This window comes from Anabrus simplex, chromosome 6, assembly GCF_040414725.1.
Source record: "Anabrus simplex isolate iqAnaSimp1 chromosome 6, ASM4041472v1, whole genome shotgun sequence".
NCBI classification, from domain to species: domain Eukaryota; kingdom Metazoa; phylum Arthropoda; class Insecta; order Orthoptera; family Tettigoniidae; genus Anabrus; species Anabrus simplex.
This window is the reverse complement of record NC_090270.1, coordinates 286,535,422-286,562,098: the sequence shown is the minus strand read 5'-3', so window position 1 is coordinate 286,562,098 and position 26,677 is coordinate 286,535,422. Positions and strand designations below refer to the sequence as shown.

Sequence of the window (26,677 nt, the reverse complement as noted above, 5' to 3'; positions counted from 1 at the left end):
ATGACGGATACATGTCACGGAGGCAAAAGAAGCATAATTTCTAATAAATGCGTGGAACACACCATGAGACTCCTTCAGCAAGCATGTGACGCATCAATGAACAGAATCAAACAACAGAGAGGCAAGCGTCCAGCTTATTGGTGGAATGAAGAAATTGCTGAGCAGAGGAAACAATGCCTGCGACTCAGACAAAGGACACAAAGAGCACGACATAATGATGAAGCTCTCTCAGTAGAGTATAAGACTATGAAGAAAAGACTGTGAAATACAATTAAAAAGAGTAAAGCTGGGAAATGTCTAAGGAAGTGGATGAAAATCCATGGGGATTAGGGTACAAAATTGTTATGAAGAAATTTGGGATGCTACCAAGCCCTATCATGGATCCATGCACCATGGAAGAAATAGTACACACACTATACCCTGATCATGCAGAGAGGATTGATGATGAGGCCGAGAAAGAACTGGATAATGTACCACCTTTTACAACTGAAGAATTGATAACAGCAATTAATTCCCTTAGAAATAAGAAAGCCCCTGGACCAGATGGTATTCCAGCAGAAGTACTAAAGGTGGCAGTCGAATTATGTCCTCAACTGCTGTTGAGAATGTATAATCATTGTTTGAAAGCGGGAATTTTTAGCTTTCGTTGGAAGATAGCTAGATTGGTTCTGATCAGTAAAGGGAAAACTGGAGGTTACAGACCTCTAACTAGCAGCAGTCCGATTAGCTGGCGACCTATCTGACCACCAACATGGATTTCACAGAGGTCACTCAACGCTAGATGCTGTGAAGGAAGTGGTGAAGACAGCAGAACGAGCTCAAATGGGTAATCATTACTCTAGAAAGCTGACGCTTCTTGTGACTCTAGATGCCAAAAATGCTTTCAACTCGGCAAGATGGAGTGATATTTTGGAAGCTCTACAAGAACCTTTCAAGCTACCAGAATATCTCATGTATATACTGCAAGACTATTTGAAAGACCGTACATTGTTATACGACACAGAAGATGGTCAGAGAAGAAAATGGCTCACAGCTGGTGCAGCGCAAGGCTCATTTCTCGGACCACACGTTTGGAATATTATGTATGATGGTATGTTACGGCTGGAGATGCCAGAAGATGTAAAACTTGTGGGTTATGCTGATGATGTGGCTGCTGTGATAGTAACCCGTAACCTAGAGCTGGCTCAATTTGAATTGAATCAGGTGATGCGACGTGTCAAAGAATGGATTATAAATCACAAGTTAGAATTCGCAGATCATAAAACAGAAATTGTCCTCCTGATGAGGAAAAGGATTAATACTGTTGTACCGATGCAGATCGGGCAGATAGCCATTAAAACAACTAGGAGCACAAAATATCTGGGTGTAACGCTTGATACTAAGCTTACATATTGGGACCACATCCAATGGGTAACAGATAAGGCAGCGAAAACCATGACTGCACTGAATAGACTCATGGGAAATATCAGGGGATGACATAGATGTTGATTCCCATGGGGAATCTGAAATATTTGTCCTGAATGAGTAAATTTATAATACCAATATAAATGGTCCGTCATTGGACATTATAAATTTTCCAGCTAACTCATTCTTGGTTGCCAGCGTTTCGCCCTCGTGTGCTAGGGTGGGCTCATCAGTTGGTACCTAGCACACCTACCAATACGCTGGCTAGTGCATACCGTGGAGGCCACTGCGTAGGCTAACTGGAGCCACCGGCAGTGCCAATGCACTAAGAGACTTTGTCTCATTATCAAAAATTGATGCCTGCTTGGCCATCAGATGACATAGATGTTGATTCCCATGGGGAATCTGAAATATTTGTCCTGAATGAGTAAATTTATAATACCAATATAAATGGTCCGTCATTGGACATTATAAATTTTCCAGCTAACTCATTCTTGGTTGCCAGCGTTTCGCCCTCGTGTGCTAGGGTGAGCTCATCAGTTGGTACCTAGCACACCTACCAATACGCTGGCTAGTGCATACCGTGGAGGCCACTGCGTAGGCTAACTGGAGCCACCGGCAGTGCCAATGCACTAAGAGACTTTGTCTCATTATCAAAAATTGATGCCTGCTTGGCCATCAGATGACATAGATGTTGATTCCCATGGGGAATCTGAAATATTTGTCCTGAATGAGTAAATTTATAATACCAATATAAATGGTCCGTCATTGGACATTATAAATTTTCCAGCTAACTCATTCTTGGTTGCCAGCGTTTCGCCCTCGTGTGCTAGGGTGGGCTCATCAGTTGGTACCTAGCACACCTACCAATACGCTGGCTAGTGCATATCGTGGAGGCCACTGCGTAGGCTAACTGGAGCCACCGGCAGTGCCAATGCACTAAGAGACTTTGTCTCATTATCAAAAATTGATGCCTGCTTGGCCATCAGATGACATAGATGTTGATTCCCATGGGGAATCTGAAATATTTGTCCTGAATGAGTAAATTTATAATACCAATATAAATGGTCCGTCATTGGACATTATAAATTTTCCAGCTAACTCATTCTTGGTTGCCAGCGTTTCGCCCTCGTGTGCTAGGGTGGGCTCATCAGTTGGTACCTAGCACACCTACCAATACGCTGGCTAGTGCATACCGTGGAGGCCACTGCGTAGGCTAACTGGAGCCACCGGCAGTGCCAATGCACTAAGAGACTTTGTCTCATTATCAAAAATTGATGCCTGCTTGGCCATCAGATGACATAGATGTTGATTCCCATGGGGAATCTGAAATATTTGTCCTGAATGAGTTAGCTGGAAAATTTATAATGTCCAATGACGGACCATTTATATTGGTATTATAAATTTACTCATTCAGGACAAATATTTCAGATTCCCCATGGGAATCAACATCTATGTCATCTGATGGCCAAGCAGGCATCAATTTTTGATAATGAGACAAAGTCTCTTAGTGCATTGGCACTGCCGGTGGCTCCAGTTAGCCTACGCAGTGGCCTCCACGGTATGCACTAGCCAGCGTATTGGTAGGTGTGCTAGGTACCAACTGATGAGCCCACCCTAGCACACGAGGGCGAAATGCTAGCAACCAAGAATGAGTTAGCTGGAAAATTTATAATGTCCAATGACGGACCATTTATATTGGTATTATAAATCTACTCATTCAGGACAAATATTTCAGATTCCCCATGGGAATCAACATCTATGTCATCTGATGGCCAAGCAGGCATCAATTTTTGATAATGAGACAAAGTCTCTTAGTGCATTGGCACTGCCGGTGGCTCCAGTTAGCCTACGCAGTGGCCTCCATGGTATGCACTAGCCAGCGTATTGGTAGGTGTGCTAGGTACCAACTGATGAGCCCACCCTAGCACACGAGGGCGAAACGCTGGCAACCAAGAATGAGTTAGCTGGAAAATTTATAATGTCCAATGACGGACCATTTATATTGGTATTATTTTAAATATCAGGGGGCCGAAATCTAGTAAAAAGCGGCTTCTCATGTCGACTGTTCAATCGATACTGCTATACGGTTTGGAACTTTGGGCTGCATCGTTAAAAATTGCGAAATATCGGACAAGAATTGCGGCTGTACAACGGAGAGCAGCTTTATGAATTGCTTGCGCATATCGTACAGTATCAGAACCTGCGATTCTAGTAGTAGCAGCAGTAGCTCCTATTGACTTGTTGGCCTTCAAAAGACAAGAAATTTGGCTCACACAAGAAGAGCTAGGAAGGAAAAGGGCAAAGTCTTTGGCTCTTAGTCACAGAATGCAACAATGGCAAACAAGATGGGAAGATGATTCTAGAGGGAAATGGACGAAAAGACTGATACCTTCTCTGGGTGTATGGGTTGGCCGAAATCATGGCAAAGTGAACTACTATCTCACACAGTTCTTGACAGGTCATGGATACTTTTTCTTCATAGGCTAGGGCTAGCAACTAGTCCAGCGTGCATATACTGCAGTGATATCGACGACGTATTACATACTTTCTTTGTGTGTGTTCATTGGCTGCCACAGAGATGATGCTTAGAAGTTATACAGGGAGAATTGACGACAGAAGGGATCGTGTCAGTAATGCTATGAAGTCAAGAATCTTGGGACCAGGTGGCAGTCTACGTAGAAAATATTCTTCGTCAGAAGAAGAAGGACCTGGATGATTATGACAGACAGTAAAGCAGAAGAAGGAAGATGAAGCACAAGATGCATTAAGCACGACATCCGTCCTGAAGTAATGCGAGAGCGGTTTCCGGGGCAGAGATAAACGTCGTGGGAAAAGGGAGTGTGGTTTTTAGTGGGTAAGAATCTCCACACACTTGTTGAGTGTGGACCCTCACAAGCGTCTTATGGAAGATTTTCCACACTCCCTCGCAAAAAAAGTATTATTATTATTATTATTATTATTATTATTATTATTATTATTATTATTGTTATTATTATTATTATTATTATTATTATTATTATTATTATTATTATTATTATTATTATTAAATTTATTGGCTACATTGGACCACTTGAGTCTTCCATATACACTTTCCTTTGAAGGTTGTACTGTTTGATTCTTCTTATCTGCCCAGAACTTCTCCATTCGTTCTGATCACAGTGTTCTGAATTTGTCTGAAATCTCTACAGGCCTTCTCTGCATCATTTTAGTTGAAAATTTGTGATTCTTAAGAAGGGTGGTAATTTTATTCTTGTTCTCTGCATCTGTAATTTTGAGTCCAACTGTTTTGAGATCCTCTTGAATTTCTTTGATCCAATGCCCTCCTGTCTTCTTTCCCAGATTTCTCATCAGTAGTTCTCGTAAAATCCTGTTTTGTGGTAATCATAAGATGTGAAAGAAATAAGATATTCTTTTCTTCATCAGCATGCTGGTAATTGGGTCAATCTCTTGATAGGCAGTTTCATTGGGGAGGATTCTCCAGACTCTTTCAATCTGGTACTTTTTATTTTTACCTACAATCTGTTTTCCAGTCATTGACCGGGTCAGGGATGTAATGAATGAAGTCCCCATCTTGCGGCGAGGATAGGAATTGTGCCAGCTGCTGAAGCCTGTCGCACTCTACTGGGGCAATGATTAATGACTGACAGATGAAATTAAATGATACTGGAGAGTGTTGCTGGAATGAAAGATGACAGGAAAAACCGAAGTATCCGGAGAAAAACCTGTCCCACCTCTGCTTTGTCCAGCACAAATCTCAAATGGAGTGACCGGGATTTGAACCATAGAACCCAGCGGTGAGAGGCTGACGCGCTGCCGCCTGAGCCACGGAGGCTTGAACTTTTTATTTATACAAGTTCTGATAATTCTCCTTTCAGTTTTGAGGAGCTGATCAGTTCTTTCATTTTTAATTTGGAACAAGGTTTCGCAATCATAAGTAGCTTCGGGCAAACTTACAGTTTTGTAGTGTTGGATCTCCTTTCCTTTATATAGAATGGCTAGTATAGCAACTCTCCATTCATTTGGTATAGCTCTGCCAGGCAGAGTGGCTCAGATGGCTGACGCGCTGGCCTTCTGACCTCAACTTGGCAGGATCAATCCTGGCGCAGTCCGGTGGTTCTTGAAAGTTCTCAAATACATCAGCCTTGTGTCGGTAGATTTACTAGCACATAAAAGAACTCCTGTGGGACAAAATTCAGCGTCTCCAAAAACTGTTAAGAAAGCAGTTAGTGGGACATAAAAACAATAACATTATTATTAGTATAGCTCCGTCATGCAGACAATATTCAAATAAGTACTTCTGATATGGTACTTTATCCTAACCCATTGTCTTTGGTACATCCGCCACAATCTTATCAATTCTAGCTGCTTTTCTAGTTTTCAATTTTTGTATTGTATTGTAAATCTCATTGTTATCATAGGTAAATTTTAATACTTCTTTACTATCAGTCACATATTCTATCTGGACATTTTCCTTGTAACCAACAATCCTTACATATTGCTGATTGAATAGTTCTGTCTTTTGAAGATCCTCACATACATACTCCCCTTGTTCATTAATGATTCCTGGAACGTCCTTCTTGGGACCTGTTTCTGCCTTTAAAGTACCTATACATACCATTCCATTTTTCACTAAAATTTGTATGACTGCCAATTATGCTTGCCATCATGTTATCCTTAGCCGACTTCTCAATTTCCTAGTAAGTTCCTTCAATTTCTCCTTACTTCCACAGCCATTTCTAACTGTATTTCTTTCCAGCCTGCACCTTCTTTCCATTAGAGCATAGTAGGATAAAGTAGTACTAATAATAATCTTCTGTCTGCGTGTTTAACTTTGTTGGTAATCCTTGAATACGGTAGTTCTTGTAAATTTCAAACCTTAGGCCTAATTGCAATTTTCATTTCTATTTATGGTTAGTAATAACCTATTGTAATTAGGATATGTCTGATCATAGTTTAAAAACTATTGTAGTGTATTGTAGTAACTTATTAGAAATTAGAGTGCTTATTCTATTATTTTGAGTAGTCCTGCGGATTTCAAACTTTAATTGTATTTTTCATTTAGGATATGTTTGAACGTAGTTTAAAATTATTGTAGTGTATTATAGTAGGTATCTTATTATAAATTAGTGTGTTTATTCTATTACTGTGAAATATTTGTGTAGTATAGTATTTGTGGTATCTGTATTAACTCTCTTACTAGAATTCTGTTGCAGTAATTAGGGTAGACTTAACTGCAGTTTAGAATTGTGTAGGCCTAATTCTTTCGGTTTTCATTAATTAACAGCAATTCTCATTCTGTTAGGATGTTGTAGGAAAAAAATTGTTCAGCTAAGTAGTATTGCAGTGTAGTAGTAGCTTATATTAATTACCTTGTGTGATCTTTGTGAACTGTCCCAGACGATAATTCTTTCCTTTCATTTTTATAGACATTTCTTTTCTTTCATTTTTATTTTGCACAGAATAAGTTACTTTATTTTTTCTTTTCTTCTCATTATTCCGTAAAGAATGGCTACGGAGTGCAACTGTAGGAACTGTGGGTGTGGCCAGGCATTAAGGAGTATGAGGGAGGAGTTGGAGAGTTTGAGGGAGGAAATTAAGATTCTCTCAGAGGACAGGGAGGAAAGTAGGCCTCCCTCAAAAAATGTACAGGTTACCGTAGGTGTAAAAGAGGAATGGGAAGGAAAGGGGGAATTGTAGAAGATAGCTGGTCTAATGTTTTAAGGGGAAGGAGATTGCAGGCTAAGGGCTCTATTCAGGATCAGAATTCAGAACAGGTGTCTGTGAGAAATTGGTACGAGTCACTGCAGGTAGAACAGCCAAGGGAAGATGAGGAACAGGGAACTGTTGCTGAGATGTGGAAGTAGGAGGAAGGGAAAAGGTAGGAAAGGGAAATGCAGAGTAGTGGATAGCAAAAGGCAAGTGGAACAGAGTCATGGGAAGGAGAAAAGGGAAGAGGAAGTAGCTTTTGCATCAGTGAGAGAAGACAGGGCTGACCAGGAGGGGAGGGGATCAAATGAGGTGGGTAGGGTTGAGGCTCTGGTCATGGGAGATTCCATGGTTAGACATGTGGGGAAAGTGTGTGGAGGAAAGGGTACCACTGATTAACACTGTAACAGTCAAGGAAATAAATGAACATACACATAACGTTGTTTTTCTTCAACTAACCTTTCCATAACTGATTTACATCTTTACAGACAAAAGGGTAAGTGTTTATACATTCTCCATTTTTTCTTTTTAAACCCACATTCTCTTCAAAAATACCCTATCTACGCATCCACTCTCCTCTTGTTACAGACTTAACACCAAAAAGCTCTAATCAACATCAATATACCTTCGACTTTCCCTTTTTCAAGCAAGATAAATACGACTACAGACAGCTGAATACCTCTCCTTGCTCCCACAACTTCCTATTTAAAGAAGACTGTTACCTTATCTTAACACATTCGACTTTCACTCCTTCAAGCCAGTTAAATACGACTATAGACAGCTGAAAAGCTACTTAAAGAAGACTGTTGTCTTATCTTAACATATGAAATTAACATCTTTAACAGTCTATCAGCTTTACTTTTTCTTATCCTCCAATAGGAGTACCTATTCAAGGAAACACATTTTTACTTCATTATAAAGATTGAGCTATTTATTGCCCTACCCTCAGCAGGTTTTGGGCGTATTAACTCAGCACTCCGGAGAGTGTAATCTTGTGAACTTGTGACATGCAGCTTGATACTAAGATTTTAACCAAGGACATTCTAATAATTTTATGTTAGACAAACACCTATATTGATATCCTCTTTTACAATTCTAAGAACAATCAGGATCCTGATTATTCACCTTTCAGGTTTAAGTTTGAGGCTGATGATGCCCTTAAAATGGGTGAAACATGTCCCTTGTAACTTTTTATGATAAGATTTAATTCTTAATTTACTAGATCTCTTTGTATTGAATAGGTGGATATTAAAAATAACACTTGTAACATACTTTGTATTTATGTACATTTCAATACGGACCTAACATGAGAATTGTAATGTGTACTGGAGTGTGTATCATAGAGTTAGGATAGGAATGGTAGGAGGTGGGGGCGGGGGCGGGGGGTATTCATTCCGGTGAAAGAAGAATTTGTAAGCTACGAAAAAGTCAAAGATGAAAAACATGAAATTCTAGGTGTAAGGCTCATCTCTAAACATAATAGGCAACTTGATGTCTTTGGAGTGTACAGACCAGGAAAGGGTAGCGCTGACACTGATTCAGAATGATTTGATAAGATAATCAGCTATGTTGGAAACGATATGGAAAGGAATGTGTTAGTAGCAGGTGATTTCAATTTACCAAATGTCAATTGGGAAGGTACTGCGAACAACAGGAAGCATGAACAGCAAATGGCAAATAAGTTAATATGGGAAGGGCAGCTGATTCAGAAAGTGACGGAACCAAATAGAGGGAAGAATATTTTGGATGTGGTGCTGGTAAAACCAGATGAGCTCCATAGAGAAATTGAAGTAATAGATGTTATTAGTGATCAAGAAGCTGTTTTTGTCATAGTTAAAAATAAATATGAAAGAAAGGTATTAAAATTAGGACTATTAGGCAGTACCATATGGCTGATAAAATAGGCATGAGGGAGTTGTTAAAAAGTAGCTATGATTGGTGGAAAACAGTAAATAAAAATGTAAACAGACTCTGGGATGGGTTTAAGGCAATTGTTGAGGAATGTGAAAATAGGTTTGTACGTTTAAAGGTGGTAAGAAATGGTAAAGATCCACTATATTATAACACAGAAGTAAAGAGACTAAGAAGGAGGTGCAGGTTGGAAAGAAATAGAGTTGGCTGTGGAAGTAAGGACTAGGGAATTGAATCTAGCAAAGAAGTCAGCTAAGGATAACATGATGACAAGCATAATTGGTGGTCATACACATTTTAGTGAAAAATGGAAGTGTATGTATTGTTACTTTAAGGCAGAAACAGGTTCCAAGGAGGACATTCCAGGAATCATTAATGAACCAAGGGAGTGTGTATGTGAGGATCTTAAAAAGGCAGAAGTATTCAATCAGCAGTCTGTGGTTTATGTGAAAGCCATCTGAGCACGGATCCATATCTCCTACCCATCCATTAGGATCTAGAAATCTCTCTCCCAGTTTTCCACATACTCACTCCATAGTCTCATTTAAATCACCAATCACTTTCCAGTCAGTATTCCTCCTACACAGTATTCACTGATAACAATCTCCAGTTCATTAAACTTCACCTGTGCTGCATTTACTAGATCCTACACATCCCCAACTATGTTGGTACTTATACCAGCTTGTCTTACGTTGTTGATACCAATGTGAAACTCTACCATCTTCTCCTTCCCCTCCTCCTTCTCTTCTACTGTCCTCAACATCTGCCTCAACCTAATTCCTGGATAACACTCTACCGTGGTTCCCTTTCCTCCACACACTTTCCCCACATGTCTAACAATGGAATCCCCCATGACCAGAGCCTCATCCGTACCCACCACATTTGATCCCCTTCCCTCCTGGACAACGCTATCTTTCTTGATGGCTGCAGAAGTTACTTAATCCTCTCTTTTCTCTCTCCCATGACCCTATTACACCTGTCTTTTCCTATCCTCTACTCTACATGTCCCTTTCGTACCTTTTCCTTTCCTCCTACTTCCACTCTTCTCAGCAATAGTTCCCTGCTTCTCATCTTCCCTCTTTTGTTCTACCTGCAGTCTCTCATACTGATTTCTCCCAGACACCTGTCCTGAATTCTGATTTGGAATAGAGCCCTTAGCCTGCAATGTTTTTCCCCTTAAAATGTTAAACCACCTGTTTTCTACAATTCCCCCCTTTCCTTCCCATCCCTCTTTTACACCTACTGTATCCTGTACATTATTTGAGGGAGGCCTATTTTCCTTCCTATCCTCTGAGAGAATCCTAATTATCTCCCTCAAACTCTCCAACTCCTCCCTCATACTCCTTCATGCCTGGCCTCACCCACAGTTCCTACACTTGCAGTCCTTAGCCATTACTTACAGAATAATTATAGTAAAATAAAAAATAAAATTACTATGTGCAGACAAAAAAATTGAAGGAAAGGAATATTGTCTAGGCTAGTACACAAAGATCACATGACAGTAAGGTAATTAATATACTACTACACTACAATACTACTTAGTCTCACTATATTTTTATCCTACAACACCCTAACAGGATGAAAACTGCCATTAATTACTGAATACCAAAAGGAATACACAAGAATTACACAATTTGAACTGCAGTTAAGCCTATCCTAATTACAACAGAATTCTAGTACAAGAGTTTCTACAGATACTTCTACTACACAAGTATTTCACAATAATAGAATAAGCACGCTAATTTCTAATACAATACTACAATGTACTACAATAATTTTTAAACTTCATCAGACATATCCTAATTACAATAGGTTATTACTAAGTGCAAGCAGAAATGAAAATTGCAATTAAAATTTGAAATTCGCAAGAACTACTCAAGGAATTCCAACAAAGTTAAATGCATAGACAGAATATTCTTAGTGCTATTTTATCCTACTATACTCCAACAGAAATGAAAACTGCCGTTTGGTTAAATGCTGAAGTATTAAAAGGGTTACCTTATACAAAGACACACATGAATATAACAGGCAAGATACTACCTAATATACAGTATAATTTGGTGTAGTTCTTTTTCTCAATAAAAGCTACTTCCTCCTCCCTTTTCTCCCTGCCATGACCCTTTCCCACTTGTCTTTTCCTATTCTGTACTCTACTCTATAAGTAATGGAAAAGAACAAGCAAGCGATATATCAAATCAATAAATCATGTATAGGAAGACAGGAACATGAAAGGGAATGCACTACAGATAAAACATGCATTTAGGGGCCAATGACCTTCGATGTTAGGCCCCTTAAAACAAGCATCATCATCATCATCATCATCATCAAACATGCAGTAGGAGTCACTTGTTTGTTCCTTTCCATCACTTAATATTGATCTGTTGGGTGCCTTTTATTATCTTGTGTTTGTCCTTTCTCACCCTAGTCTTTTACCACCTCCATTCATCTTTATCGCCAGGCTGAGTAGCTCAGGCTGTTAATGCACTGGCCTTCTGAGCCCATGTTGGCAGGTTTGATCCTGGCTCAGTCTGGAGGTATTTAGAGGTGCTCAAATACGTCAGCCTCATGTCGGTAGATTTACTGGTATGTAAATGACCTCCCATGGGACAAAATTCTGGCACCTCAGCATCTCTGGAAACTGGAAAAGAAATTAGTGGGACATAAAAACCAATAACATTTTTGTTATCATCTTGATATTTTTATCTCTTCCCTTTTCCTGTGTTTATCTGCATTTCTTCTCATCCTACGCTTAGTGAATCAAGACTGAAGATTTGTGAAAATGGCCTATAATTGCCCTCCTGATGAAGTTGGTAAGCAGGAACTAGCTCATCAGGGCTGAAAATAAATGGATGTAGACTTAGGATTAATGAGGAGAGATCCTACTTATTTGAAGATTGCAGTATATGATTGTGTGTCCTCTTATTTTAGTCTTCATATTTGCCCTTGTCTCCTTTTCTATTTCTCTCTCTTCCCACTCTGATCTGTCACTGTGTTTATTCTTTCATTTCCCTGTCATTCTATGTATAGCCACATAAGATTTTCAGTCAATTCATTAATCATAAAAACTGTTAAAAAAAAAAATGTTTTTTACAGGATTTCCCAGCTTTTGAAAGGAATGTAGTTAGCTCTGTGGAAGTATATGATGGGCCTAGCACAAACGCCGAACGAATGGCCATATTTAGGGATTCCAGGCCATTCACATCACTGCAGTCTACTGGAAATACAATGTTCATCACTTTCTATTCTGGTTATTATGATTATGGGCCTAAAGGATTTCGCGCAAGCTTCACAACAGGTAATACCCATCTGTCTCTTCTTACACCATGACTATAGCTCAGGGTATGATGTAATGAAACTTGAAGGTCATGAATGTGATCAGTAGAGCCTGGATTTCCATGCACTATCATATGGCAAAACATGCACAATAAACTGGAAAATATGCAGTATCAAAATTCAGTTCCTTTTGAAACATTGTACAAAAACTACCATAAATTCTCCAAATTGTCTTGATTTAAGCTCATCCGTTTATCTGTCACCACATTCTTAAGCACAGAAAATTATCTTATTACGTCACAAGAAGTGATAAATGCATACTTCAATGAAGACATTTGGACAAAGTGAGGTCAAGTTGCACATCTTTTGCATTTTCACCACAATATGTCTTTTATAAGCTTGACGAATTCAAAATCAGAATTTGAACGAATTAATTTGTTCAACTTATCTCTAGCTGCGGTAGCTGCTTCTCCGTGCGATGATTGCAGACACATTTGAATGTCCTCAATAACTTGTAACGATTGCCTGCTGCGATAACAAAGACGTATGACGAGTGAGAGTTCCGGGTAGGAAATTCCAGGATAACAACGGAAGAGAGTTCGATGCAAAACCAGAGTTTGTAAGCTGCTATCTCAGTAACGCGGCGCCACAGAAGTGCGGTACAAGTTTTCTTTCGTTCGTCCAACATAGACGAAAAATGAGCCGTCAATGATCAATGCACAATTTACGGTTCAATTTATTCATTCCTAAGTATTAGAGATCGACGCGGGGCCTTCCGACTTACGTCATTGTTTACTCAAGCTACAGATAAGAAAGTGTTTGGTTAATTGGATTATAAAACCTGTAACGTATGTAGGCTACTAACTTTGGTTGTCACATAGGATGCCAGGAATACATTCTCTCCGTCTCTCAGTAATAGACATACTGTAGCCTATAACGTGGAAAAATTGTCCCAAATCCTGCAAACTAACATTCAGAAACGGCACTGTCATGCAAGTTAACAATATATATGCATCAAAGTCAGAATAAAAGTTATATAATGCAATATTAAACGTCCAAATATTTGCTCTTAAATCCAAAATCATCCAAATATGCATTATGCATGAATTTTCTCCTAAAAAGGCCAAAACATGCAAACATGCAGGGAAAAGGAACGGTTATTTGAAATTGTTAAGCCATAAAACGAATATTTATGAAGTTTCAGAAGTGTACCTAGCGTATTTTAAAACATGCATTTGCTTGGAAATCTGGGCTCTAGTGATCGGATAGGCCAATAGGTATAATATTTTCTTAGTATAAAATAATTTCAAGCTTGGGTATTCGATAAAATGTTTATATAATATGAAATCATGAAGTAGGATAAACAGCCTATTTTATACAAATTATAAAACATGTGCCAAAAGCCATGAAAATATGTGCAATGAGTATGGTATGAAAATTAGCCTTTCAAAGACTAAATTGATGTCAGTAGGAAAGAAATTCAACAGAACTGAATGTCAGATTGGTGACACAAAACCGAAACAGGTAGATAATTTCAAGTATTTAGGTTGTATGTTCTCCCAGGATGGTAATATAGTAAGTGAGATTGAATCAAGTCATAGTAAAGCTAATGCAGTGAGCTCACAAGTTGCAATCAGCAGTATTCTGTAAGAAGGAAGTCAGCTCCTGGACGAAACTATCTTTACATCGGTCTGTTTTTAGACCAACTTTGCTTTATGGGAGCGAAAGCTGGGTGGACTCAGGATATCTTTTTCATAAGTTAGAAGTAACAGACATGAAAGTAGCGAGAATGATCGCTGGTGCAAGCATTTGGGAACAATGGCAGGAGGTACTTGGAATGAGGAGATAAAGGCTAAGTTAGAAATGAACTCAATGGATTAAGCTGTACACATAAACCGGCTTCGGTGGTGGGGTCATGTGAGACGAATGGAGGAGGATAGGTTACATAGGAGAATAATGGATTCTGTTATGGAGGGTAAGAGAAGTAGAGGGAGACCAAGATGATGACGGTTAGACTCGGTTTCTAATGATTTAAAGATAAGAGGTATAGAACTAAATGAGGCCACAGCACTATTGTTGCGGCCACCAAATTAGGCGGGTGAGGAAAACTGCGCTGTCGTCAGATATGGGAACGGCGAAGCGACAGATGGTCGGGAGTCGCTTACCCCTGGGCACAGATTGGCAATGCTGATCGTGCAGTGCTGTCAAACTGAAGCCCATCCGCTCCAGGCCACCTTACCCGAGTCATTCCCTGTCAAGCAGCTGTTGAGCTCGCGTCGTAAAGGCAGTTAAAGATGGATAGTGAATGTGAATTGATTTGGGCTCAAGTCAAGAGAGAAGTGGCAGAGAGGAACAAGACATTCAAAATAAAGGGCGTAGAAAAACTCACGTCAGAAGCCATCGACCGTGCGACTGCTGCAGATTGGGAAAAGTGCTTCAATCGCGCGAAAGATGTTCAAACAGACGATTGGGCCAAGGAAATAGTAAGGGACGAAAGAAGGGAGCCATTCATCATCACTGTAAAAGACGACTCGACAGATAGTGAGATGAGTGATGACAGTGACTAAGACTGCCTTGAAGCCAGAAACCGATTCTTACTTCATTGTAAATTAATGTAAACCTATTCTTTAAAGTAGTTCTTTTCCTATATTACTTGGTACAATATACAGTATTCAAATATTTATAATGTAATAAAACTAATACAGATTAATACGTAATCCGAAAGTATTTACGGGATCCTGCAGCCTGTGCTGGCGCGCGCGACCCGGAACTGCCTCACCTAGCGACATTTACATGATCGCTTTCCGGGCCATTTTCCAGGAAAATTACAAGACTCACAGAAATATGTTTCAGATAAAAAATATAAGTCAGGCGATTTTTTACATTTTTCCTGCAGACAAAATTTTATTGGCTGAAGAAATAAAAACTTGGCTGCTTACTGAAATTTTCATTACATGATTCTACAGATTTAAACTTACTCTTTCAAGATTTTATTTTTCATAATTATTTAAAGTGGTTTATATGGAAAATAGTTATACCACTGGAATCAGCAGTCTTTTCTGGAGCCTGTAGTATAATTTGTCTCGAAACATTGTATGAAGTAACATCAGAAACTTGGGAGAGAACAACTTGCCTCGCACTCCGAAATGATGTGTTCAGTTAGACATTTCAGTTGCTACATAACCTTGGCAACAGCGTAATTTCTCTGACCCGCCTAATTTCGTGGCCGCAACAATAGTTGCAAACAGAGGATTGTGCCAACGTTTAGTAAATTCACAGAGGCTTGCAGACTGAACACTGAAATGCATAACGGTCTATAATTATAATATATGCATGCATGTATGTATGTATGTATGTATGTATGTATGTATAACACATGTGAATTTTGCTTGGAAAGGATGTTCCAATATTTGTTTAAACTCAAATGTTCTCAGATAAAGCAAAGAACATATGTGGGTGGAAAATTATTCTATAATAATAATAATAATAATAATAATAATAATAATAATAATAATAATAATAATAATAATAATGGATTCTGTAATTCAAATTTCATTTTATCACATCACCTTGGCAACAATCAACAGTATCCTTCCTATACCAATAATATCATCTCAACATGAACAACAATAGCACACATGAGAATTCTATAACGTTTCTTATTTCTCAACTGAGCATAATGCAAATTCAGAAAATTGTGACATTTAAATATCAGGCATTATATGAGAAAACAAGTACAGAATATATTAAATTGTATAACATTTAACATTATCATAGAATTCTTTCTTTCCAGATTTATGTTTTCACATGATCTTCATATTATTTCTGCAAGTTAGGGTGTCCTTCACCTTCCTTGCATAAAATCCCTCTTTTTTATTTTATTTTCATTTTATGGCCTTCATTGGACCACTCTAGCCAACTTTATACAAAGAATTTTTCAGTTTCCTGTCAGCGCAGTACTTCCTCATTCTCTCTGATCTTATCCTTCTTTCTTAATCCTATTGTCTGTTTGTTGATTCTGGTTTGCAGTCTGGTTTACTTGTCTGTGAGTTTCCTGACTTTTTTGGTTTTGTTTCTTAGGTCTTCCACTATAATTTGTAGTTTTTTTAATAGGTTTAGACAAGTCAATACAGGAACAAATACAATCAGCTTTACGTATCACTGACAAAGATAAGCCTTATGGCGACAATGGGATAGGAAAGTTCTAGGAGCGGGAAGGAAGTGGCCATGGCCTTAATTGTGGTACAGCCCAAGCATTTGCCTGGTGTGAAAATGAGAAACCACAGAAAACCATCTTCAGGGCTGAGGGGTTTGAACCCACTATCTCCCGGATGCAAGCTCACGGCTGCGCGTCCCTAACTGCACGGCCAACTCGCCTGGTACAGGAACAAAAATACCTATTATGGTTAACTTTATCAACAGTAAGCCTGTAAGTGAAAATTCTTTCGGATGGAGATAAACCCAGGACCTGCCGGGATATTGTTTCATTATGTTATCGGATAAAGGAAATGCATCATCATATAATATGAATCATCAGCCACGAAAACGTAAGGAGTGAAAGTTTCTCTATCAGGCAATACCATATGCTGTGGAAAACTGATATCCCCATCATCCAATTTTCCTCAAAAGGTCGCAAAATTACCCCCATCCCACAATCCGATATTCTGCCTTGACATCTGATATCTAAGTATACAAACTTGTTATCGGCATCCGCAACTGCAAGAGCAGCAATGCTGTGAAACCCTTTGTAATTGAAGCACAAACTTCCACTGTGATCAGGTGCCACAATCTGGATATGTTTCCCGACAAACTACCGATGCTGCTGGGAAAATTCCACCTTTGGAAAAGTTATCAGCTATGTCCAACCATTCACAGCTCATAGGCATCTGGAATAGTAACAAAAATAATCAATTACTCTAATTATTAATAATTTTATGGTTTTAAACAATACTACCTTATTACATTCAGTAATTACCTTATTGCTGATTAATTTATCATCAGTCCTAATTTCAGGAGTCTGGTTCCAACCAAGAGAATTTGAGTGCAAAGGGATCACACCTGGATGAGCCTGAACATCAGTCGCAAGGTCAAGCAGAAAGTCTTCCTTTTTTTTTTAGTACCCTAATTTTGACCAAAATCAAGTAAACCAGCATCACAATCAGATATTATAACAGAGGCAGTAAGTTACACTGTACGAAGCATTTCACCATGATTCTTTTCTGTTGAGATTTTGTTGTGGATTCATTACGGAATAGTGGAAGATATTTAAAAATTACAAAGGCAAAATAGTATATCACTGAAGTAGTTTTCAGTCTCCAGAGGAGGTTATTACTCCACAAACATTCAACTCTACACAGCCATGTCAAAGCAATAACATGACTCCTATTAGCCACTCAGACAACCGGCCTACCAGTAGCAATATTTATGAATAGTCACTGAAACCTGACAATAATGCTGCCCATGGAACTGACATTCGTACCCTGCAATCATTCGTAACGTACTTACGGGAACAGATTTTTTGTAACACTCATCTTCAGTACTTTTGTTTCTAATTTAATTTACATTGTTCATTTACTTGTAATATTTCTTTGATTTTTTATTCTGTTATACCAGTAAATATTTTAAAAAAACATATTTTGGTGACAATCTCAATTTTTTTAAATTTTCCAATTTAAATCATATTTTTATTAACTTTTTTGACTTGAGATAAAATTAAACCATTAAAAATGACAAGAAAGCATTTTGTTTTTGTGAAGAAGCATATTTTTAATATTTACTTTGAAGTTGTCATTCAAGACTGATGATAGCTTCACAATTTCTGACACAAACCCAGTTATTGCTTGTATTGATATTTTGAAAGTGTAAATCAAGCTGGTGAACAAATTTCCAGGAAATCTTGGCCTGGTAGGTTGGTAGCATTCAGAAGCTGGCACATCCAGCACCATTCTTGATTTTTATATATATTTTTTTGTAAGTGGTTTAATGTTGCCCTAACATACTGAAGGTTTCTGGTGACACAGGGATGGGAAAGGATGAGGATCGGCAAGGTAACAGTGGCCTTAATTAAGGTACAGCATTTGCCTGGTGTGAAAATGGGAAACCATGGAAAATAATCTTCTGAGCTGCCGACAGTGGGATTGAAGCCCACCATTTCCTGAATGCAAGCTTGCAGCTGCGGTACCCTAACCGCATGGCCAACTAGCTCGGTTTTTCCATCTATTCCAATTTCATGAATTATTGATCGAAAACAAAAGCGGAATACTTGCAGCTGTAAGCACTACCTCCATTAACATCCTGATCAAACTGTCCTCAGAAGTATGGACACCAAACTTTGTATCGAGGCAACTCAAATTTGTTCCTCAATATTGCATCGCAACGGTTATCAGCAGCCCTGCGACGATAAAGGCAACAAGAAGTCTTCAAGCGTACTAACTTTAAAAATGCTAATATGTTCTTTTTTGCTATTTGCTTTATGTCGCACCGACTCAGATAGATCTTATGACGATGATGGAACAGGGAAGGCCTAGGAGTGGGAAGGAAGCTGCTGAGGCCTTATTAAGGTACAGCCTCAGCATTTGCCTGGTGTGAAAATGGGAAACCATGGAAAACCATTTTTAGGGCTGCCGACAGTGGGGTTCGAACTCACTACCTCCCGGATGTAAGCTCACAGCTGCGCGCCCCTAACCGAATGGCCAACTTGCCTGGTAAATATGCTTTTTAACAAGAAACATAAGAAAGGTATTTCAGAAGATGAATACAGTATTTATATATATCAAATGAGTTTTGTCTGCACATTCCTCAGAATTTTAAAAGAACGGTATTTCTGTATTGGTCATGTCCACAGTAACAAGGAAATGCACTTTTAATTTTCCATCTTCTCTGTATGTATGTATGTATGTATGTATGTATGTATGTATGTATGTATGTACGTACGTACGTACGCACACCACAAGAAAATGGCTGAAGAGAATTTAATGAAAATCGGTATGTAAAGTTGGGGAATGAATCACTATAATCTAGACTATGAATAATTTTATATATGCTGAGTGAAATGGTTGTATAGCGAAAGACCTAAAATTTAATTCTCAAATATTTATGTTATTAGAGCCCCTGAAATGATTATTTTAACCATGTTGGTTCAATCTTTTCTGTATTGACTTATATTCAATTTCTATGATACACTTTCCCGCCTTGTCAACACTTTACATTTTATCATAATTATCTACCGTGCATGTTTGAGAGCTACTACTATCTTTTTCAGCAGTGCCCAAACATCGAATTAAATCCTTGGAGTTGATACATTTGTATAGGCTAATACAGTCATCAAAAAGACAAATTATACACAAATCTTGAAATCATTAAAATATATCTTTTTATCTAAACTGTTCACTTAAACTTAATATGCCATTCAGTAAAAACTTTAAAAATTGAATAATTTTCAAATCATAAAATGAATAAAACCTATTAAGTTAGTCTTGTCTGAACCAAATTGGTAATACTTGTCATGAAGGTTATCACGTAGTCAAAGGTTAAAAATGGCTCGCATGGTCGGATGAGTGTATAGCAGTGTAGATAAGGACATATGGAAGTGAGAAATTTGAAGAACAGAGCAGAAAGTATTTTAAGTATAACAAATGTATTATTTCAACTATCATTTACTTATACACACACAAGTACATTTTTCGAGAAAGTGGGTCATAGAAATTGAAAAATTAGTGGCCCTACTGATAAATACTACATAACAAAAGTTATATAGAATTAAATTTCTGATCATTTATGTCTGATACATTTTTACCGTACCAACTATAACAGAGATATTCATGAATTTTGATTTTGTCGCTAAGTTCATATCAACATTAAACCACAAGAAAACGGATGAATAGAATTTAATGAAAGTCTGTATGCAAAGTCTAGTAATAAGGAACTATAGTCTAGGCTATGCTCAATGATGCCGAAATAAAAATATCATATGCCAGAAAACTGAATCTTAACGAGGCTCATTATAGGTCAAATTTCATTATGATACAGGTTCTCCACCAATCAGAGTTCAGATTTTCATTATGATACAGGTTCTCCACTAATCACAATTCTTATTTTCATTATGATACAACTGTTTGACCAATTAGGTAAGGATAGCATCGCACCTGAGCTCAATGCACTTGCATTGCACTTATTTCCAAAATCAAACATGTTGGACACACACATTAACATCAATGCACCTTCTACTTCCAATATTCTGCAACCACACAGCACATTCCCACAAATTCACTTCACCAACAGTACAATAAACAGTTTGTATTTGAAAAAAAGCTAGGTTACGATAAACTTCTATCAAAGTTTGGAAAACATATGACATTGTCAAGGTCTCTGATCCACTCACAGAAAATCAATAACCCAGCGCATGCGCTGTGTTCAATAAACTCAACTGTCAAGCGACATCTCGACAGAAATTGATGAATATTTTAAAAATAGAGTTATAATTATCGTCAAGCATAAACAGTTGTATCCAACTCGCCTATAATGGTAATTAAGACATTCATATGGAAATTATAAAACTCGCTTCGCCTGTTTCATAAACATACTCGTATCTTAATTATTGCCATTATACACTCCTTGCATAATGTACTATTATTCACGCTTGATGCAATGGTAGTTTAGGGGAAGATGCCTAAAATTTAATTATTTAAATAACTATGTTTTTGGTCCTATCGAAAATTATTAAATAACAAATGTTATAGAGAATACAAGTTTGAATTGTTTATGTCTTTTCGAGCTTTACCATACCGACTATGATAACAGAATTCATGAGTTTAGACTTTTGTTTCTTATTTCATATCAATGCCAAGCACTGCTAACATGGAAATATTGTTCTATCCTGTTAACTGGTGATAGTTTTTGCCATGATTGTTGTAAGTTATAAAACCGTGTAGTCATCAGACAAGGAAAATTGTGAAGATGATTATAAAAATTGAGAAAAAATTGTTAAGGAACGATCACTCAAAGAATAAGACAAGAAGGAGTAATGAAAGAAGAAAGGACTCTTTACATTAGACAACCTAATCCCAGAATCGACAGAAAACTAAATGTGAAAGCCTATAATATCGAAAGATCATAAAATTGATTAACAATAACATTATACTGACCACTGTTGTTACGTGTTTCTCTCTTCTGCAGCCACTGTTCTCGAATAGATGGGATTACTGCTGTGTCCTGAGTAAAACAGCCTGTCTGAATATTGGTAGGAAGTAGTTGGGGAATTAGATAACTTTGCATACTTTATATGATTGTCTAGTCAATTACGGGTACTACAGCTAGAACAGTGCATGTGTGTGTATAAAAAGAATTTAAAAAAAAGACTTATACTGTAAAGAACAACCTGTAACGAACCAATCATAATTAAAATTCCTAAAAAAAAGTAAGTGTTAGGGAGTTTAGAGAGTGATAACTAAAGAAATTTGCTAGAAGGTAAGAAAGGAGCCTGCCCCCTCTGTACATAAAATTTCTGTGTTTATACTGAACCAAATCATCCTCCCACCAATAAGAACATCAGCACACTTAAAAAACTGCTTGGACTCATACTTCATGGAAGGAAAATGGAATAGTTTCATAGTGTTATTAATATATAAAATGGACTAGATTGACAATCACAAAATATAAAGGTGGTAGTGCAGAATGCTTATCGAATCTTTAATGCCTATTATGATAACAGTTTTACAATCCACTACCTACTTTTACAATTTTCAGAGATTTGGAGGTGTTAGAAATGCATTCCTTCAAATGCCACCAGACTAAGCCAGTAATGAGCCCACCAACTTAGGCTCAGAAGGTGAGCTGTATGAGCTACTCATTTTGGCCCAAAACATTACTAACATACCCGATAATCTGGAATTTAAGGAAGAAAACTTAGACTACATTTGTTGATATTTTGAGTGAACATCAAATATCAGAACAAATGCAACGAATCTTACATAGCACTAAGTCACATTTGCTGACGTTCTCAACAAAGTTACAGAACTTCAGTAATTCCAAGTTCTAGCACTTGGTAATTCCAAAACTGGAATGGCTATACCTAGAGATGATAGATTTCAGCATTCTGAAATTAAGAATTTAGCATTTAGTAACATTTTATAATGGAAGCAATTTTAATGAAGAACTTGACGCTAAAATATCAATGCATCACATGCAGGATATTCTAAATTTTCCAGTTTAAATTTGTGAACAGTAACAAACACATAAAATGATATGCACCTGCTTACCAATAAAATATATCTACAAGATTTAAGAAATCTGTATACAAGTCAATAAATAATCTATTTTGTAGTGTGAACACACTCATTAAATGTTTAATGCAAATTACTTCAATTTTAACCTATTCAGCCTGGCATTCTTTGGAAACATAATCATTCATGATAATACATGAACTTCAGATATTTGAGTGCTTGCCGAAATTTTAATAAATAACAAATTTCAACATTGCTTTCTTTAAGTCTGTATCATCTGTGACAAATTATATCTGCTGAAAAGCCTTCTAAATCCATGCAATTAGTAGACTGCTTGAGCAAAGAGTGGATAATTTAATTACATTACTAATGAAATCTGCATGATGTCAACATTTGAATTCTCCCTAATGTAAAATACATTTACATTCACAGCATTTGGCACATTTTGCATTTATCATGACTGCATAAATCTACCATCTCTAACTATGGCCCTTCAAACTCATTCCAAGATATCTGAATTTGGTCCAAGTGTAAGGTAAGGGCAAAACTAGATATAAATAGCAACCAGTGGCGGCTCGTTTGGGAGGCGCTAAGGTGCGCGCCCCCCACGGGGTTCCATTAAATTAGGGAATTTTAATCTTAAATGTTAACAAGGTTATTTTACTATTATTGTCAAGAGTGCGAGTTGTACTGTACTGCGGCCCGATGCGCTGCTGGCCCTGCGCAGGAGGGCGCTCTCTCATAGCGGACCAAATACTCCGAGTCTCGCTCGACTGGCCTTGAGGGAGCCAATCAGAGGCACAGTAGAGATGTGCTGTTCTAACGGAGATTCCGGCGCGTTTCTGCCGCGACCTATCGTTGCAGCCAACCTACCCGAAATATTGCTGGTTTGATTTCTATGTAACGGGTCAGTTTGTGCCATTTCTCTCCTAAAACTAGGAACTATTTTACTGAGGCACTTACCTGAGTTAAATGTGCTGGTATATATTTAAAATAGTCTTGTAATTTTTTGGATTATTAACTAATGAAACGAGTAACGACTGTAACTACTGTCTCCTCACACTTGATTCATGTTGGCGATACTCACTGGAGAGCGCGATGTTTAGCTGTGTGTTGATGAATGATCTGGTGAGGTGACTGTGACGAGGTGAAATTAGGAGAAAGGTTGTGATTTATATGTAGGCGTAGTGTTATGTTTGCATTTTGTACAGTATGATTACTGTCGAACATATTAAAGAACTAACATTTTCTTCTCTTTCTATCGAAAAGAAAGTCGAACTGAAGGAGTGTGGTAGGCCGACACCGGACTTCTCGTTAAAAAACCGGATACCAAGGAAAATGAAAATAGGGCTTTTCAAAGACAACTTAATTCTCCTGACATATATAACAAGAATGCGCGGATATGTGGAAGTGATATCTCAGAAACCTTTTACTGCATTCCTTGCCTGTTATTCTCCCGTTCTAGGAAAGGAGATAAATGGATCACCACAGGGGTGATATCAATAGTACCATGGACTCTGAAATGCTTGGTAAAGTCAATGTCGCGTCTTATTTGAGTGATCACTACAGTGAAACTATTTGTGAACATAATTCGATCGTGGACAAGAACAGGCAAATGTTAATAATAATAATAATAATAATAATAATAATAATAATAATAATAATAATAATAATAATAATAATACAAACAAAAGCGGACATGAAGAACGCACAAATTCAACCTGAAGACATTTTGAATCGAAATATATATAGAAATAAAACTGACAAGTGGGAAGTTACTCCAGAGAATGAAGTACCAAAAAGAGCAGGTACCAAGTGGACGGAAGAAAGGAAGAGGATCTTTAGTCAACAGATGAAAGCATCCTGGATCCTCCGCAAACGAAATCATAAATAAAGCTTCGTGTGTTCCGGAAGGGGCCATTCACGCATAATAATAATAATAATAATAATAATAATAATAATAATAATAATAATAATAATAATAATAATAATAATAATAATAATAATAATAATAATAATAATAATCATAATCAAAATCATTGCATATGCATTGCACCGTATAGTGTTCGAAGTGTATATCTTGATAACATGGTTTGAAGAACTTGAGATATATTATTGAATTATGAAACTAAGGCTGCTGATATCCACGAACCGCCACTGATAGCAACTCCCAAATTCTCATGAGATAAAAGGTTTTGTACAAAAAAGAATGGTGAAGTAAGTTGTTTAGATTAACCAAGCCACCATATTTTTTCAGGATATTAGGTTGTGCTGACACTGTAAATAAATATATTTTCTAGCTACTGTGCAGCAACCTCTATCTAGATGAAATGACACTAGCAGAGCAAAAACCTATACCTCTATAAATTTATATGAGTGAGAAACAGTACGAAACCAGATATTTAATAATAATAGTATTGCAACCATTGACATGATAATAAGCCTCTGGGCCCCTACCATATCAGACATCAAGGCAAAAATTCTTTATGTTGTAAAGAGAACCCCGCTCTGCATCTTTAAAAGAAAATCTTGTCTGTTCCTGAGCAAGACTTCTCTAATGAAATGTAAACTCTTAGAGCATTTAGGAGGACTCCTAAGGCACATTGAGAAGCAGTTGGCCGAAAAGCAGGGCAGAGTACAGAAGGACAGCATGGGGCTGACGAAACTGCGAAGTGCATGTGAGTGCACATTGCTACGCAGTATCTCGTCAGTTTTCAGAATGAACACGTTTTCTTCAGACTCTCTGATATTTGGGCATCCAGTGTAAAGAGGCTCCTGTAAGGACTCCCTCTATACTTATTCTTCAAGCGTTCGTATTTTTTTTCTCATTTTAATAGTCATCTTCACAATCTTCCTTGTGCTGATGACACGCAGCTTTTCACCTTAAGACAATGCCGACAAAAACCACCACTATTACCAGTTTACAAGACCAGACAATATTTCCATGTTAGCGATGCTTAGCATTCATATGGACTAAGCAACAAAAGTCTAAATTCATTAATACCCATCTCTATTGTCATAGCCGGTAAGGTAAAACTGCAGACATAAATGATCGGGAATCGTATTCTCTTTAACTTTTGTTACATAGTATTCATTAATATGATCAGAGAGGACAGAGAGAAAACTTTTCTTTATTTTATTTACAAATGTATTGCTAGATTTTCATCTACAGTAGTTGCCTCAAGACACAGTATACAAAAATCACAATGAACATTGACATCTGTTGTGAACACATTTTTATTTATATTTGATAAGACATAGTAAATTATTTTCCTTGCTTATCTCTTCACATAAAGGTGATGGTGGATAACGACCACGGAGTCAGCGATGATGCTCTCCATAATCAACATTAGATCATAACATGGAATACTCAATGTTGTGAGAACTTGGGCCATGATAGATACAAAGATATTTGAGAATTAAATTTTAGGCCTTCCCCTAAACTATTTTACCACCAAGCTCGATAGCTGCAGTTGCTTAAGTGCGGCCAGTATCCAGTAATCGGGAGATAGTGGGTTCGAGCCCCACTGTCGGCGGCCCTGAAGATGGTTTTCCGTGGTTTCCCATTTTCACACCAGGCAAATGCCGGGGCTGTATCTTAATTAAGGCCACGGCCGCTTCCTTCCAATTCCTAGGCCTTTCCTATCCAATCGTCACCATAAGACCTATCTGTGTCGGTGCGACGTAAAGCAAATAGCAAAAAAAAAAAAAAAAAAACTATTTTACCCAGCGTGAATAAAATTTACAGCCTAGACTGTAATACTTTATTCCCTGAATTTACATACTGATTTTCATCAAATTTTGCTCAGCCATTTTCTTGCAATGCGTGTATATACGTACTGCATATACATAACAGAAAACTAGCATTAAAAATTGCATTGTAGTCCATATGGTTCACGTAGTACAAAATATGGTGAGACCGAACGGCTGTGGTAATATTCTCCTCAATTTTATCAACAAACTAGGTGACATGCACAGGAAAGAGAGTTCCGAACACTGCGTGTGGTTGACGGAAGTAAGCCTAGGTGCAGAAATGTCCTGTCCTGCTCTGCCCTGACCTGCCTTTCAACATGCAGTGATGGAGTGATTTGTGTGGATTACAAAAATCTGCTCTGCGTTACGGTGCGTTAGCTGCTTCACCTGTGTCCCAATGTGCGCCT

The 26,677-nt window shown here is 37.8% G+C and overlaps 1 protein-coding gene across 1 annotated transcript in view; it reads left to right on the top strand.

The window, feature by feature from the left end:
• LOC136876467 (uncharacterized) overlaps positions 1-26,677 on the top strand; it is a 484,774-nt gene that overhangs the window by 179,839 nt on the left and 278,258 nt on the right. The window contains exon 7 of the mRNA XM_068228446.1: positions 12,118-12,319. Within this exon, the coding sequence (XP_068084547.1) occupies positions 12,118-12,319 (202 nt within the window). The remainder of the gene's footprint in view (positions 1-12,117; positions 12,320-26,677) is intronic.